We start from the raw sequence: 17,944 nt of genomic DNA, 5'->3' as shown, positions 1-17,944 counted from the left end.
TACTACTCATCACTAATTGAAGAAAATAAGAACAACCCCAGGTTTCTTTTCAGCACTGTAGCCAGGCTGACAAAGAGTCAGAGCTCTATTGAGCCGAGTATTCCTTTAACTTTAACTAGTAATGACTTCATGACTTTCTTTGCTAATAAAATTTTAACTATTAGAGAAAAATTACTCATAACCATCCCAAAGACGTATCGTTATCTTTGGCTGCTTCAGTGATGCCGGTATTGGTTAGACTCTCTCTCTCAGATTGTTCTGTCTGAGTTATTTTCATTAGTTACTTCATCCAAACCATCAACATGTCTATTAGACCCCATTCCTACCAGGCTGCTCAAGGAAGCCCTACCATTATTTAATGCTTCGATCTTAAATATGATCAATCTATCTTTATTAGTTGGCTATGTACCACAGGCTTTTAAGGTGGCAGTAATTAAACCATTACTTAAAAAGCCATCACTTGACCCAGCTATCTTAGCTAATTATAGGCCAATCTCCAACCTTCCTTTTCTCTCAAAAATTCTTGAAAGGGTAGTTGTAAAACAGCTAACTGATCATCTGCAGAGGAATGGTCTATTTGAAGAGTTTCAGTCAGGTTTTAGAATTCATCATAGTACAGAAACAGCATTAGTGAAGGTTACAAATGATCTTCTTATGGCCTCAGACAGTGGACTCATCTCTGTGCTTGTTCTGTTAGACCTCAGTGCTGCTTTTGATACTGTTGACCATAAAATGTTATTACAGAGATTAGAGCATGCCATAGGTATTAAAGGCACTGCCCTGCGGTGGTTTGAATCATATTTATCTAATAGATTACAATTTGTTCATGTAAATGGGGAATCTTCTTCACGGACTAAGGTTAATTATGGAGTTCCACAAGGTTCTGTGCTAGGACCAATTTTATTCACTTTATACATGCTTCCCTTAGGCAGTATTATTAGACGGCATTGCTTAAATTTTCATTGTTACGCAGATGATACCCAGCTTTATCTATCCATGAAGCCAGAGGACACACACCAATTAGCTAAATTGCAGGATTGTCTTACAGACATAAGGACATGGATGACCTCTAATTTCCTGCTTTTAAACTCAGATAAAACTGAAGTTATTGTACTTGGCCCCACAAATCTTAGAAACATGGTGTCTAACCAGATCCTTACTCTGGATGACATTACCCTGACCTCTAGTAATACTGTGAGAAATCTTGGAGTCATTTTTGATCAGGATATGTCATTCAAAGCGCATATTAAACAAATATGTAAGACTGCTTTTTTGCATTTACGCAATATCTCTAAAATTAGAAAGGTCTTGTCTCAGAGTGATGCTGAAAAACTAATTCATGCATTTATTTCCTCTAGGCTGGACTATTGTAATTCATTATTATCAGGTTGTCCTAAAAGTTCCCTGAAAAGCCTTCAGTTAATTCAAAATGCTGCAGCTAGAGTACTGACGGGGACTAGAAGGAGAGAGCATATCTCACCTATATTGGCCTCTCTTCATTGGCTTCCTGTTAATTCTAGAATAGAATTTAAAATTCTTCTTCTTACTTATAAGGTTTTGAATAATCAGGTCCCTTCTTATCTTAGGGACTTCATAGTACCATATCACCCCAACAGAGCGCTTCGCTCTCAGACTGCAGGCTTACTTGTAGTTCCTAGGGTTTGTAAGAGTAGAATGGGAGGCAGAGCCTTCAGCTTTCAGGCTCCTCTCCTGTGGAACCAGCTCCCAATTCGGATCAGGGAGACAGACACCCTCTCTACTTTTAAGATTAGGCTTAAAACTTTCCTTTTTGCTAAAGCTTATAGTTAGGGCTGGATCAGGTGACCCTGAACCATCCCTTAGTTATGCTGCTATAGACTTAGACTGCTGGGGGGTTCCCATGATGCACTGAGTGTTTCTTTCTCTTTTTGCTCTGCATGCACCACTCTGCATTTAATCATTAGTGATTGATCTCTGCTCCCCTCCATAGCATGTCTTTTTCCTGGTTCTCTCCCTCAGCCCCAACCAGTCCCAGCAGAAGACTGCCCCTCCCTGAGCCTGGTTCTGCTGGAGGTTTCTTCCTGTTAAAAGGGAGTTTTTCCTTCCCACTGTCGCCAAGTGCTTGCTCACAGGGGGTCATTTTGACCATTGGGGTTTTTACGTAATTATTGTATGGCCTTGCCTTACAATATAAAGCGCCTTGGGGCAACTGTTTGTTGTGATTTGGCGCTATATAAATAATATTGATTGATTGATTGATTGGTCAGCCAGAAACTTTACCACTGAGCTACCATCACTGTCCTGTAAAAGGTGCAGGGAAATGGCCGATATCAAGAAGGACATTGACGTATTTAAAAAAATAAAACATCACATCACAGGTTTGTTGATGAAGCCAGCGACAATTCCACGGATTCTTGTCCCTATAAGACTTTTTCAAACAGCCTTTCTCACCATCTTCTCTCTGTGCGACGTCGCTCCGTGACACAGACATGCTGCACAAATCTTCTTTTAAAAACTTGAAAGCTCTAAAAGTTTGGGATGTCCACATGCCAAGTTTAGCTTAAGTGTCGCACAGGAGCCACACAGCATCGCTGCAGCAACCAACCAGTCCTACTTTACGACAACTGTCGTAACAGCTATGCTTTGAGTGGCATTTTTCCTCCGCGAAACTCTGCGGATCCGAGGAAACTGATTTGTATCTGTAACACACAGATCAGTGTCTGCGGACTTATAAAACTTACACGATGTTGTAAAAAAGGAGAACGCTTTGTGATAAGCATTTTAAAAACTCAGTGATGTTCACGATTAAAGAGTACATCGCTAACACCCCACTCCCCCTCCCCATGATGAAATACGATACGATACACTTTATTGTCCCCTCAGGGAAATTTGTCTTGGACTCATGCTAAGTGCCTTTACAAAAGGAAAACAAACAGATACAAGTAAAAACACAACCGCATCCATAACAAATTAACATGACAGGAAGTCAGGAGAAACAACATAAGTATTGCACAATTCCAATTTTAGACATTATTGTTTAGCAATTTGATGGACATGGGGATGAATGAATTTTTGAGTCTATTCAGTCTGCTCCGAGGGACTCTATACCTTCTCCCAAATCTGTGGAATCCCGTGGATCCACGGAGTTTTCACAGCCCTGCGTCCACGTGAGGACACCAAGCAGACACACGAGTGTCACAGTGGGCAGTTGTTAGTTCATGTCCGCCCAAACACAGTACATGTTCCCCAGCCATGACATCCAGAACCACAGATCTCCATGGCCACTCCTGTGGATGGCTACACCCTGTCAGTTCAGCGCACACACCAATGTGTCACTGTGTCTGTTTACAAAGCCACACTTGTGGGGACACAGAAAAATTTCACATCGACAGGGATTGTCTGCTGATTGTTGTCGTGCGAAAGGCCACACATTTTCTAAGTACCAAGTGAGTGGTGTTTGATGTTCATGTGTGTCAGCTGGAATTTGGCCGACACCTGCCGTGAGAGGGTTCGATGGACTCTCACAGCACACACTCTGTCTTTCAGCCACTGGTGTGCGCAAATATTTGTAGCAACAGGTGTATGAGGCATTGGAGGCAGCTACGATTTTACACGCATTGCATACTATTCCTGCTTCATGCGCACTTCATGCACAATTTGATCAAATTTGCACTATGTGTGAAGGGGCACAAAGAGCTGATTAAAAAAGGAAGAAAAATTAAATGAACTCACTTTTTTTGTAACAATGTGAGCCACCAATGAGTGTTCTTATACTTGAATATCAAATATGTTGTTTATTTATTACATTATGATCTATCTTACTTATTTTCTTACTTCTTCTTATCTTACTTAAATAATTGTGTATAATTTGAGCTCCCATGAGGATGTTGGTCTAACAATGAAGGAGAACTGATTCTGCCCAGTCCGTACTGACTGATATTTGGGCCTGACCTGGCTCAAAACTCAGACTGGGTCTCAGGTAGACAGACACAGGGAGACACACACAGACACACCAATGAAGATTCCTAATATGTACAAATGTACAAATAATAAAACAAGCTGAAGATCCTGATTACTCAAATAACCTCAGGTTGTTTGTGCTTCAGACGATTTATGTGCTGTCTGCTTCTCTGGTTTAACCATCAATTCTTTCTTGTCTCAAACTCAATTGCATAGCCATCTTAAAAACATTTCTTTCCTTTTATTTTCTCCCTAAATATGTCTTCACTCTCGGCCAAAATTTAAAAACAGCTGGTAGAAGGTGAGCAGAGGCAATATTTGCATCAAACAAGGAATCAAACCCACAACCTTCAGCTTCACACACTCACACAATACAGTCAGTTTTGGCCACAATGATAGAAATCTGCAGTATCTTGAGAAAAAAAAAATACTCACTGTGTACGCATGTGTGTGTGTGTGTGTGTGTGTGTGTGTGTGTGTGTGTGTGTGTGTGTGTGTGTGTGTGTGTGTGTGTGTGTGTGTGTGTGTGTGTGTGTGTAAAATTTGGTCCTCTACATTTAGATTAAAAACGCTTTACAGAGAAAAATTATAGTTGTATTAAGAGTTACTGTCATTCATGTTGAACATTAAAAAAATGCTGAAGTTAGCATTTATGTTCATAATGCATCCTGCAAATTTGGTTTAACTGTGAATCAAGAATGTCAAAATGAAATTTAATGTCATCAGTACATTGAACATTCATCACACAATGAATCTGCTTACTTAATTTAGTGAGAAGACACAGAACCAGCAGAAAACAAAAAAGGATTATCGCTCTGAAAATGCTTCTAACACATTATCTTCAAAAGGTTCAACACCTTTTCTGCAAATTTAACTCGCACAGTAACTGTAACTGCTTTGATTCAATTTGTGATAAAGTCTCCTGGCGTATTTCAGCCAAATTTGTTCCAGACGATGAAGCTATGAGAAGAAGCCTGTAAATTTGCCTGATTCTTGAAGAAAGGTGTCGACTGACCTCATAGAGTGTGATGACCCCGTTGGTCTCATTGGGAGCTTTCCACTGCATGAAGATCTTCTCTTCATAAGGAGTATTCTGCAGTGATTCCATCGGCACTGAACCTGGAACTGCAGCAAGACACATTCAGCAAACCGTTACATACTGCAATCTAGTACATCCAACATCTGACAACCACTTTACATAAATCACATTTGAAATTAATTGAACTGACAAATGTGTTGTAGTGGCACATCTCATGCAAATCTGTCACTACACCAGCTGAATATGGTAGTCTTTAGTACTTTCTGATTATTTGAAGCATGTAAACAACCCAATGCTTGACCACATTATTGCATTTTTAGTCTCACTTCACGAGCTTCATGTTCATGCGAGATCAGACTTTAAAGTTTTAACATAAACTTGTAAAATATTAAATGGTCTATTGCCCTCCTATCTAGAAGAAGAACCCTATGTGCCGTCCCATAATCTGTGTTCTCTGACTGCAGGACTACTCAGTATCCCAAGGAATAAGAAGATGACGGCAGGCTGTGGGTTGTCATAGCGCGTCCATGACCCAGAAGCCCATTTTGACCTGACTGGTACAGCATAAGGGGACTAAACAATGCGTAGAATCCAGGCTCAGTTGACTATCGCCTACACAAAAATCCATGACAGAAATTCCAGGGTGGCACCTACAGCAAGGTATGAGTCAATATTTAAAATACTTATATCATTTTGTAGAGTGTCTGATCATACAGATTCCAAAAAGGTACTGTTTGGACTATGTCTGAATGTTGTAGAGTAATGGGGTAAAAACAGCAAAAAATGGTGACAAAGGTAAATTTGGCTTTGTACAGGGGTCAAAATTGCTCAAATTTTAGTAAAACATGATGGAAATCACTGGTTAAATCAAATCAAATCAATTTTATTTATATAGCACCAAATCACAACAAACAGTTGTCCCAAGCCGCTTTATATTGTAAGGCAAAGCCATACAATAATTACGGAAAAACCCCAACGGTCAAAACGACCCCCTGTGAGCAAGCACTTGGCAACAGTGGAAAGGAAAAACTCCCTTTTAACAGGAAGAAACCTCCAGCAGAACCAGGCTCAGGGAGGGGCAGTCTTCTGCTGGGACTGGTTGGGACTGAGGGAGAGAACCAGGAAAAAGACATGCTGTGGAGGGGAGCAGAGATCAATCACTAATGATTAAATGCAGAGTGGTGCATACAGAGCAAAAAGAGAAAGAAACACTCAGTGCATCATGGGAACCCCCCAGCAGTCTAACTCTATAGCAGCATAACTAAGGGATGGTTCAGGGTCACCTGATCCAGCCCTAACTATAAGCTTTAGCAAAAAGGAAAGTTTTAAGCCTAATCTTAAAAGTAGAGAGGGTGTCTGTCTCCCTGATCCAAATTGGGAGCTGGTTCCACAGGAGAGGAGCCTGAAAGCTGAAGGCTCTGCCTCCCATTCTACTCTTACAAACCCTAGGAACTACAAGTAAGCCTGCAGTCAGAGTGAAGCGCTCTATTGGGGTGATATGGTACTATGAGGTCCCTAAGATAAGATGGGACCTGATTATTCAAAACCTTATAAGTAAGAAGAAGAATTTTAAATTCAATTCTAGAATTAACAGGAAGCCAATGAAGAGAGGCCAATATGGGTGAGATATGCTCTCTCCTTCTAGTCCCTGTCAGTACTCTAGCTGCAGCATTTTGAATTAACTGAAGGCTTTTCAGAGAACCTTTAGGACAACCTGATAATAATGAATTATAATAGTCCAGCCTAGAGGAAATAAATGCATGAATTAGTTTTTCTGCATCACTCTGAGACAAGACCTTTCTAATTTTAGAGATATTGCGCAAATTCAAAAAAGCAGTCCTACATATTTGTTTAATATGCACATTGAATGACATATCCTGATCAAAAATGACTGCAAGATTTCTCACAGTATTACTAGAGGTCAGGGTAATGCCATCCAGAGTAAGGATCTGGTTAGACACCATGTTTCTAAGATTTGTGGGGCCAAGTACAATAACTTCAGTTTTATCTGAGTTTAAAAGCAGGAAATTAGAGGTCATCCATGTCTTTATGTCTGTAAGACAATCCTGCAGTTTAGCTAATTGGTGTGTGTCCTCCGGCTTCATGGATAGATGAAGCTGGGTATCATCTGCGTAACAATGAAAATTTAAGCAATGCTGTCTAATAATACTGCCTAAGGGAAGCATGTATAAAGTGAATAAAATTGGTCCTAGCACAGAACCTTGTGGAACTCCATAATTAACCTTAGTCTGTGAAGAAGATTCCCCATTTGCATGAACAAATTGTAATCTATTAGATAAATATGATTCAAACCACCGCAGTGCAGTGCCTTTAATACCTATGGCATGCTCTAATCTCTGTAATAAAATTTTATGGTCAACAGTATCAAAAGCAGCACTGAGGTCTAACAGAACAAGCACAGAGATGAGTCCACTGTCAAAGGCCATAAGAAGATCATTTGTAACCTTCACTAATGCTGTTTCTGTACTATGATGAATTCTAAACCCTGACAGAAACTCTTCAAATAGACCATTCCTCTGCAGATGATCATTTAGCTGCTTTACAACTACCCTTTCAAGAATTTTTGAGAGAAAAGGAAGGTTGGAGATTGGCCTATAATTAATGAAGATAGCTGGGTCAAGTGATGGCTTTTTAAGTAATGGTTTAATTACTGCCACCTTAAAAGCCTGTGGTACATAGCCAACTAATAAAGATAGATTGATCATATTTAAGATCGAAGCATTAATTAATGGTAGGGCTTCCTTGAGCAGTCTGGTAGGAATGGGGTCTAATAGACATGTTGATGGTTTGGAGGAAGTAACTAATGAAAATAACTCAGACAGAACAATCGGAGAGAAAGAGTCTAACCAAATACCGGCATCACTGAAAGCAGCCAAAGAGAACGATATGTCTTTGGGATGGTTATGAGTAATTTTTTCTCTAATAGTTAAAATTTAATTAGCAAAGAAAGTCATGAAGTCATTACTAGTTAAAGTTAAAGGAATACTCGGCTCAATAGAGCTCTGACTCTGTCGGCCTGGCTACAGTGCTGAAAAGAAACCTGGGGTTGTTCTTATTTTCTTCAACTAGTGATGAGTAGTAAGATGTCCTAGCTTTACGGAGGGCTTTTTTATAGAGCAACAGACTCTTTTTCCAGGCTAAGTGAAGATCTAAATTAGTGAGATGCCATTTCCTCTCCAACTTACGGGTTATCTGCTTTAAGCTGCGAGTTTGTGAGTTATACCACGGAGTCACGCACTTCTGATTTAAGGCTCTTTTTCAGAGGAGCTACAGCATCCAAAGTTGTCCTCAATGAGGATATAAAACTACTGACGAGATAATCTATCTCACTCACAGAGTTTAGGGAGCTACTCTGCCCTGTGTTGGTATATGGCATTGGAGAACATAAAGAAGGAATCATATCCTTAAACCTAGTTACAGCGCTTTCTGAAAGACTTCTACTGTAATGAAACTTATTCCCCACTGCTGGGTAGTCCATCAGAGTAAATGTAAATGTTATTAAGAAATGATCAGACAGAAGGGGGTTTTCAGGGAATAATGTTAAGTCTTCAATTTCCATACCATAAGTCAGAACAAGATCTAAAGTATGATTAAAGTGGTGGGTGGACTCATTTACATTTTGAGCAAAGCCAATCGAGTCTAACAATAGATTAAATGCAGTGTTGAGGCTGTCATTCTCAGCATCTGTGTGGATGTTAAAATCACCCACTATAATTATCTTATCTGAGCTAAGTACTAAGTCAGACAAAAGGTCCAAAAATTCACAGAGAAACTCACAGTAACGACCAGGTGGACGATAGATAATAACAAATAAAACTGGTTTTTGAGACTTCCAATTTGGATGGACAAGACTAAGAGTCAAGCTTTCAAATGAATTAAAGCTCTGTCTGGGTTTTTGATTAATTAATAAGCTGGAGTGGAAGATTGCTGCTAATCCTCCGCCTCGGCCCGTGCTACGAGCGTTCTGGCAGTTAGTGTGACTCGGGGGTGTTGACTCATTTAAACTAACATATTCATCCTGCTGTAGCCAGGTTTCTGTAAGGCAGAATAAATCAATATGTTGATCAATTATTATATCATTTACTAACAGGGACTTAGAAGAGAGAGATCTAATGTTTAATAGACCACATTTAACTGTTTTAGTCTGTGGTGCAGTTGAAGGTGCTATATTATTTTTTTCTTTTTCAATTTTTATGCTTAAATAGATTTTTGCTGGTTATTGGTGGTCTGGGAGCAGGCACCGTCTCTACGGGGATGGGGTAATGAGGGGATGGCAGGGGGAGAGAAGCTGCAGAGAGGTGTGTAAGACTACAACTCTGCTTCCTGGTCCCAACCCTGGATAGTCACGGTTTGGAGGATTTAAGAAAATTGGCCAGATTTCTAGAAATGAGAGCTGCTCCATCCAAAGTGGGATGGATGCCGTCTCTCCTAACAAGACCAGGTTTTCCGCAGAAGCTTTGCCAATTATCTATGAAGCCCACCTCATTTTTTGGACACCACTCAGACAGCCAGCAATTCAGGGAGAACATGCGGCTAAACATGTTACTCCCGGTCCGATTGGGGAGGGGCCTAGAGAAAACTACAGAGTCCGACATTGTTTTTGCAAAGTTACACACCGATTCAATATTAATTTAGCGACCTCCGATTGGCGTAACCGGGTGTCATTACTGCCGACGTGAATTACAATCTTACCAAATTTACACTTAGCCTTAGCCAGCAGTTTCAAATTTCCTTCATTGTCGCCTGTTCTGGCCCCCGGAAGACAATTGACTATGGTTGCTGGTGTCGCTAACTTCACATTTCTCAAAACAAAGTCGCCAATAACCAGAGTTTGTTCCTCGGCGGGTGTGTCGCAGAGTGGGGAAAAACGGTTAGAGATGTGCATGGGTTGGCGGTGTACACGGGGCTTCTGTTTAGGACTACGCTTCCTCCTCACAGTCACCCAGTCGGCCTGCTTTCCCGGCTGCTCGGGATCTGCTGGAGGGGAACTTACGGTGGCTAAGCTACCTTGGTCCGCACCGACTACAGGGGCCTGGCTAGCTGTAGGATTTTCCAAGGTGCTGAGCCGAGTCTCCAATTTGCCCAGCCTGGCCTCCAAAGTTACGAATAAGCTACACTTATTACAAGTACCATTACTGCTAAAGGAGGCCGAGGAATAACTAAACATTTCACACCCAGAGCAGAAAAGTGCGGGAGAGACAGGAGAAGCCACCATGCTAAACCGGCTAAGAGCTAGTAGCTGCGCTAAGCTAGCAGATTCCTAAAAACACACAAAGTGAATAATGTGTAAATAATTTGGAGGTGATTCAGCAGAGGGAGTGCTTTAGTTAAGGCACGTGAAGATTACACTGTGAAACAAATCGTTATCTAGTTAACTAGATCAATCTAACTGCGCAGATTAAACAGCTAACAGATACAGCAAAACACCGCTGTGCTCCGGAACAGGAAGTGATACAATACCGCAGTGAGAGCCAACCACCAGTAGAGGCAGTTAAACTGTTAGGATTAATAACTGATAGTTTGCACCATCTGTTTTTCTACATTACCATGTTATGGGGTAACATATGTTACATGATATATAAAATTGAATAGACATTGACCTTGTTTGACATTACACTGTAGCGTTCAACACAGTCAAAACTATTCTATTCCTTAATCGTATTAGCTCAAACAATAATTTGCATCGCTTTTTACCAAAATTGGAGCAACTATACAAACTGAAATCACTCTTCTCTCACCATTTTTGCTGTTATTACCTCATAACACCATAACATTCAGGCATAGATAGTCCAAACTGTATGACATTTTTTAAATCTTTATGATAAGACAAATAATGTGGTATACCTTTCAAGATGATTGGAGCATTTTTTAATGATGATCCCTGTGTAATCCTTCATTGAACCCTACCTGCACAGTAAAATCACCAGTGTAAAACTAACACTGATGGTGTTAACGCTTGTGGTTATACCTTACTTGTGTGAAGCGCCTTGAGGCAACTCTGTTGTGATTTGGCAGTATATAAATGAAAATAAATTGAAAATTGAAATGGTGTTAAATGGTGGTTAAATGGTGTTAATTTAGCACTGGTGATTTTACTGTGGGGCTGTACAGTAGCTGCTATCCTGGAATGGGCAATTTTGTGTAGGCCATGGTATTCTGAGGATGGTTTGTAACTATTAGTTAGTCCCCTTAAGTGGTGTTGAACACCTGCTTAGACCATGGACTAGTGCACCTGCACTCTGCAACAGTTTGTCAGCTGAATTCTTTTAGTATCAGGAGAGATACTTTGTTTATTGTTGTTTGTATATTGGATTGTGTTTAACAACCGTATTTTCAACCTGATTTATGCTTCTCCATCTCCGTAGCGCCGTAGTGATGCAGAGTCCTCTTCAGTGCAGATCTTCTCTGTAGCCTGATGTGCACCTCCCAAAAAATTGAAACTACATGTTGAAATGATGGAGACTGTAAGGGCTGTGATTGGTCACTTTTCCGATTTCACTCCTTCCTCTGCCAACATATTTAAATGGTTTTGCAGTGGGCATGCCAATTACATTTCAACCATGGATCAAATAAAGGAATCTTGGCAGAAAAGTCCGGAAATATGACCAACTTTACAACACGGAATCTAAAACCTACAAAGACGTTCAAATGAATAGCAGTTCATGAAAGGAACCCACACTTCATGTTGGTTTGGAATTTGATGATGGTATAAAGAAGCGGTGATCATTGAGAGACAAATTAGTACAGAAAAAGGGGGAAAAATGACCTGGACCAGTGGCAGTGCAGGTGGAAAGAAAGTTCCTGCCTTGTTTTTCATATCACACCCACTATGATTCCAGTAGTAAATTGCATTACGACATCCACCAAAGTGATGGAGAATGTCAAAAGAGTGATACCTGCATCAACGTCATTGTGTGGCCACGGAGTAGTTGTAGAAGCATGAATCAGGCTTAAGAAACACAGAAGTATAAGTCGTACCTGTTTTCTGTATTATCAGCTCTTTCAATTGGGAATTTGGTGCATTGTCATAGTGTAGTTTTTATTATTAGTGTTTATTCTTTGACTATTAGAGTTTATTTTGTTTAGAGCTTTGAATCCTGGGAAATTCCTATAGAAATAGTCATTATAGCTATTCTTATTAACAATAAATGTGTCATATTTTGGTATGTGAGTCACACTGGACTACAAGTTACAATACATCCCAAACTAGAAAGAAAAAAAAAAACCTAAAAACACTACTTGGACTCCAGAAAATACAGTATATTGAAAGTCTCATACATTTTATTGTTATCATCATCATCATCATCATCATTATTATATATGCAACAGCAGCATTCTAACACATACCATTTTATACATTTTGTGGCAACTGGGGTGGCGTAGTAACATTGTAGTAGTTCACACCAAGAAGCTCCAAGGTTAAAAGTGCACATGGCCCTCAAATTCCATACACATCGGGAGCAAATAGCTGGTGTAAAATGTGAAAAATCACCATGCAGACCCACACCAGAGCCACTGTGGCAACCCCACAATCACGCAAGAATAATCTGATCTTTGCAAATGTATCACATAAAGTTTAAGTTCAATTACACACAAAGTGGTGAAGATGTCTTTGGAGAGGATTAAAATCTAGATAGAAAAGCAGCGAGGCTTCAATCTCGAGTAACAAAAGCCCTCACTTTGCTTCTACTAACTCCTAATCTTAAAATGACAGCTGCGTGTTGTACACAAAGGCAAAAGAAAAAAAAATTGTAACTTTGCATGAATCAGGGACTTAGAAGTAAATTGACAAACCCTACATGGTTGTACGAAAGGAATAATAACAACGCAACCAATGTGTATAACCATTTGCTGATAAATGACATTATGAATCCTGACTTGAAGCACATGAACTCATAACCACGTGTACTTAAACAAGACTTCACAGGAAAGTTACATATGATCATTTTTCGCCACTCTGGTAGACATGGAAACTCTCACTGTGTTAAAGCTGCAGTCGACTTTAAAAGACATAAAATATGACTTAACACTGCTTGAAGAATAATTCTTTAGAACTGAGCCCTTTTTATGCCTTTGTATAGCACAGAATGGCCAAGAGCTGGAAGTAACACCACTATAAAGAACCACTAATGGCATCAGAGAGAAAAGCTTACAGTCAGAGGTCTTATACAAGAAAAGAGCAGGGCGTAAAATCCGCATTCTTCAAATGTCATTTAGAAAGCTGTGGATATCTTCATTTGCATATGCCAACTTTTCCTACAAATCATTTCACCGTTTTCTGTGGGCTGTTCAAACATGTTGCTGCAAAAGCAGTGGTAGTGACTACCACAGCAAAAAAGTCAGGATCCTTGGGTACCACTGGAATGACTTTGGGACAAGCTAAGAGTTATTTTGGGAGATTTTTGGCCATGTGGTGCAGGCAGGTCCCTCAGCATTGACGGCTACAGCGACTAGAGGAGGCCAAGAGGGAGCCTCTGTTTCACCTGGCTGATGCAGATCGATGGCTACTTATTGAGAAGTGGAGATGGAGCAGTTGTCTACCTGGGTGGTTGCCATCTAGGTCCCAGGCAGTTGTGTCATGTGATCTCAGACCCGACCTGCCTGCAGAGTGATGCAAACGGTGATGCAAACAATCACAGGTTAAGGTGACCATTAGCGGCAAATCAACCTTTGCCTGGATCAACGAAGATGAAACAAGCAATCGTGGTTGTTAGAAGTCATTAAATGTGTATAGTTGTGGCGGTAAGTTTACATACACTCATCGTGGACATGAGTGTCGCAGTAATTTGGGGATTTTAATGATGTCTTTGGACTGTTCTTTTATCAGGATGGAATGATTATGCAGTAAACATCATTAATGACTTTAAAAAACAAGAACTGGGTGCACATTTTAATATCTGTTGGCTCTTCTTTAATCCAAAAATGGTCAAAATTATACATACACTATTAAATATGCGATTAGCAAGCTGCACCTGAACCAGATGCTGTTGGTAGCCATCACCAGGCTTCTGGTATGATTCAGGCTGAATATTTGATCACTTTTCTTGGCAGAATTGGTAGAGTTGGTCTTCTGCCACGTACCTGGTTTTTAACTGTAGTCCACAAATTTTCAATAGGGGTGAGGTTGGGACTTTGGGAATTCCAGAGGCTTAATGTTAGCCTGCTTTATGCAACCCACAGCCAGTTTTGATGTGTGTTTGGGATCACTGTCCTGTTGGAACACCCAAATGTGTCCAAGTTTCAACTGTATAGCTGCTGATCTGAGGTGACACTGAAGAATTTGGAGATAGTCCTCCTTTGTCATTATTCCATCCACTTTGTGGAATGCACCAGTACCACAGGTAGCAAAATAGCCCCAGAACATGATGCTGCCACCACCGTACTTGGTACAGTGTTCTTTGGTTTGAAAGCCTCACCTTTACTCCACCAAACATACCTTTTTTCATTGTGGCCAAATAGCTCAATCTTTGCCTCATCTAGCCATAAAACGTTTCTCCATTAGACATTTGCCTTGCCAATGTTTGCAGCTGCATATTTCAGTCTGGCTTGAAGGTGTCGATTTTGAAATGGGGCTTCTTTCTTGGTCGGCACCCTCTCAGCCCACAGTGATGCAAAACCCGGTTCACTGCAGACACTGACGCTGGCGTTCCAACAGATTCCAGTTCCTGGCAGGCCTGAACCTTGGTGGTTCCTGGGTTGTTCCTGAACATCATAACCAATTTCCTTTCATTTAATGGTAACACTTTGGTTCTTCTTACAGACCTTGGCAAAGTGGGGACACAACTTGAACTTATGTATAATTGTTTGAACTGATGATTTTGGAATCTGCAGTTGTTTTAAATAATGGCTCCAAGAGACCTTCCCAACTTATGTAAGTCTACAATTCTCGTTCTTACAGCTTGACTGAGTTCTTTTTCTGAGTGTTGGTCAGTTCAGTGAGTGCTGTCAAATATATTTTTATGCTGATAAAGAGAAACTACCACTTGTAGTCAATCATGATCACGAGCAAGGTGTTGATATGCCTTGGCCTTGTCATGTTAAAAGACACTGGAGAACCTTCAGCACCACTTCTTAAAACATTTAAATGAATGTTTGTATATATTTGAGCCTGTATGTAAAATTTTGAACCTGGGACATGGGCAAATGGTTAGTGCACTTGGTTTCAGTGCGGATAGTTGCTGGTTCAAACCTCACTCCTGTCACATTTCTCCATGTAATGTGGAATTGCAGAAGGAAGGACATCCAGTGTAACACTTGTGCCAATTCCACAAGCAGCTCCACCTTGGATCTGCTGTCGCAACCCTGAGTGATAAACAAAACAAAAAACAAACAAACAAACAAACAAAAAAACAAGGGAGCAACTAAAAGGGCTTATTTTTATGTATAATTTTGATTCTATGTGGATTAGATAAGATCCAAAATAAATTTAAGCTTGTGCACCCAATTATAATTTTTGGATGTTTCCTGTATAATCATTCCACCCTGACAAACGAACACTTCAAAGACTTTATGAAAAGCCCAAAATTACTGTGACATTCAAGCCCATGATGAGTGTATGTAAACTACAGACCATAACTGTATATACACTCCCCATGAAACATGCACAAGACAGAGATGTCATGTCTATTGAATTTCCACACAGCTTCTCATCATTTAAATGTCATCTGCTGGGTGACGGGAGTTTAATATCTTAGAATGCAAAGAGATAAATATTAATCAAGATAAAAAGCTTTATATTTTCCTTTGAAGATAGAGTGAGTCCTGCAGCCTCCTCCTAAAATAATATGATCATCAAGGATATTCAGGCCTATTAATTACAGGACTCCATTCTATTTACTCTGAAATACTGAGGTCTCTTTAATACATTTACTTTTTGCTGATGTCAAATCAAACAGATCTGATTTCTGAAACACAGTACTGTGGAATATTGCTGATTTGGAAATAAAACTTGACAAAGGAACATGGCTTTAAAAGAACTATTTTATGTAAATGTTATTATAAGGCAGTAAAACATGGAAAAAAATGTCACATATAAAATGCAGTATTATTATTAGCAGTATTATTATTTCATTTACAATCTCTGTGCTTGTTCTGTTAGACCTCAGTGCTGCTTTTGATACTGTTGACCATAAAATTTTATTACAGAGATTAGAGCATGCCATAGGTATTAAAGGCACTGCGCTGCGGTGGTTTGAATCATATTTGTCTAATAGATTACAATTTGTTCATGTAAATGGGGAATCTTCTTCACAGACTAAAGTTAATTATGGAGTTCCACAAGGTTCTGTGCTAGGACCAATTTTATTCACTTTATACATGTTTCCCTTAGGCAGTATTATTAGACGGTATTGCTTAAATTTTCATTGTTACGCAGATGATACCCAGCTTTATCTATCCATGAAGCCAGAGGACACACACCAATTAGCTAAACTGCAGGATTGTCTTACAGACATAAAGACATGGATGACCTCTAATTTCCTGCTTTTAAACTCAGATAAAACTGAAGTTATTGTACTTGGCCCCACAAATCTTAGAAACATGGTGTCTAACCAGATCCTTACTCTGGATGGCATTACCCTGACCTCTAGTAATACTGTGAGAAATCTTGGAGTCATTTTTGATCAGGATATGTCATTCAAAGCGCATATTAAACAAATATGTATGTATATGCTTTTTTGCATTTACGCAATATCTCTAAAATCAGAAAGGTCTTGTCTCAGAGTGATGCTGAAAAACTAATTCATGCATTTATTTCCTCTAGGCTGGACTATTGTAATTCATTATTATCAGGTTGTCCTAAAAGTTCCCTAAAAAGCCTTCAGTTAATTCAAAATGCTGCAGCTAGAGTACTGACGGGGACTAGAAGGAGAGAGCATATCTCACCCATATTGGCCTCTCTTCATTGGCTTCCTGTTAATTCTAGAATTGAATTTAAAATTCTTCTTCTTACTTATAAGGTTTTGAATAATCAGGTCCCATCTTATCTTAGGGACCTCATAGTACCATATCACCCCAATAGAGCGCTTCGCTCTCAGACTGCAGGCTTACTTGTAGTTCCTAGGGTTTGTAAGAGTAGAATGGGAGGCAGAGCCTTCAGCTTTCAGGCTCCTCTCCTGTGGAACCAGCTCCCAATTCAGATCAGGGAGACAGACACCCTCTCTACTTTTAAGATTAGGCTTAAAACTTTCCTTTTTGCTAAAGCTTATAGTTAGGGCTGGATCAGGTGACCCTGAACCATCCCTTAGTTATGCTGCTATAGACGTAGACTGCTGGGGGGTTCCCATGATGCACTGTTTCTTTCTCTTTTTGCTCCGTATGCACCACTCTGCATTTAATCATTAGTGATCGATCTCTGCTCCCCTCCACAGCATGTCTTTTTCCTGGTTCTCTCCCTCAGCCCCAACCAGTCCCAGCAGAAGACTGCCCCTCCCTGAGCCTGGTTCTGCTGGAGGTTTCTTCCTGTTAAAAGGGAGGTTTTCCTTCCCACTGTAGCCAAGTGCTTGCTCACAGGGGGTCGTTTTGACCGTTGGGGTTTTACATAATTATTGTATGGCCTTGCCTTACAATATAAAGCGCCTTGGGGCAACTGTTTGTTGTGATTTGGCGCTATATAAAAAAATTGATTGATTGATTGATTGAACCCATAATGTCCGTTTGGAAGCGATGGTTGTAAAGCAACACGGCCCCTGTCAGGTCGGCACACACACACCAATGTGTCACTCTGTGTCTATGTTATGTGATAATTTGTTCTTAGTTATTTTTCATGCTATTTAATTAACTCCCCCGATCCACAACAAATGCCACACTTGTGAGGGCACTTTGACAAATCTCACATCCAGCTCAAAAGTGATCCTCTGCTGACTGTTTTTGTGCTAACAGCGTGAATGACCACACATTTTCGAAGTGCCAAGTGAGTGGTGTTAGATGTTCATGTGTATCACCTGC

General features: G+C 40.1%; 1 protein-coding gene across 1 annotated transcript in view; it reads right to left on the bottom strand.

Moving 5' to 3' along the window:
* ptprt (protein tyrosine phosphatase receptor type T) overlaps window positions 1-17,944 on the bottom strand; it is a 1,196,058-nt gene that overhangs the window by 692,323 nt on the left and 485,791 nt on the right. The window contains exon 11 of the mRNA XM_034165958.1: window positions 4,955-5,064. Coding sequence (XP_034021849.1) covers window positions 4,955-5,064 — 110 coding nt within the window. The remainder of the gene's footprint in view (window positions 1-4,954; window positions 5,065-17,944) is intronic.

Source organism: Thalassophryne amazonica, chromosome 3 (assembly GCF_902500255.1).
Source record: "Thalassophryne amazonica chromosome 3, fThaAma1.1, whole genome shotgun sequence".
In the NCBI taxonomy this organism is placed as follows: Eukaryota; Metazoa; Chordata; class Actinopteri; order Batrachoidiformes; family Batrachoididae; genus Thalassophryne; species Thalassophryne amazonica.
This window is presented reverse-complemented; position numbering and strand designations above follow the sequence as displayed.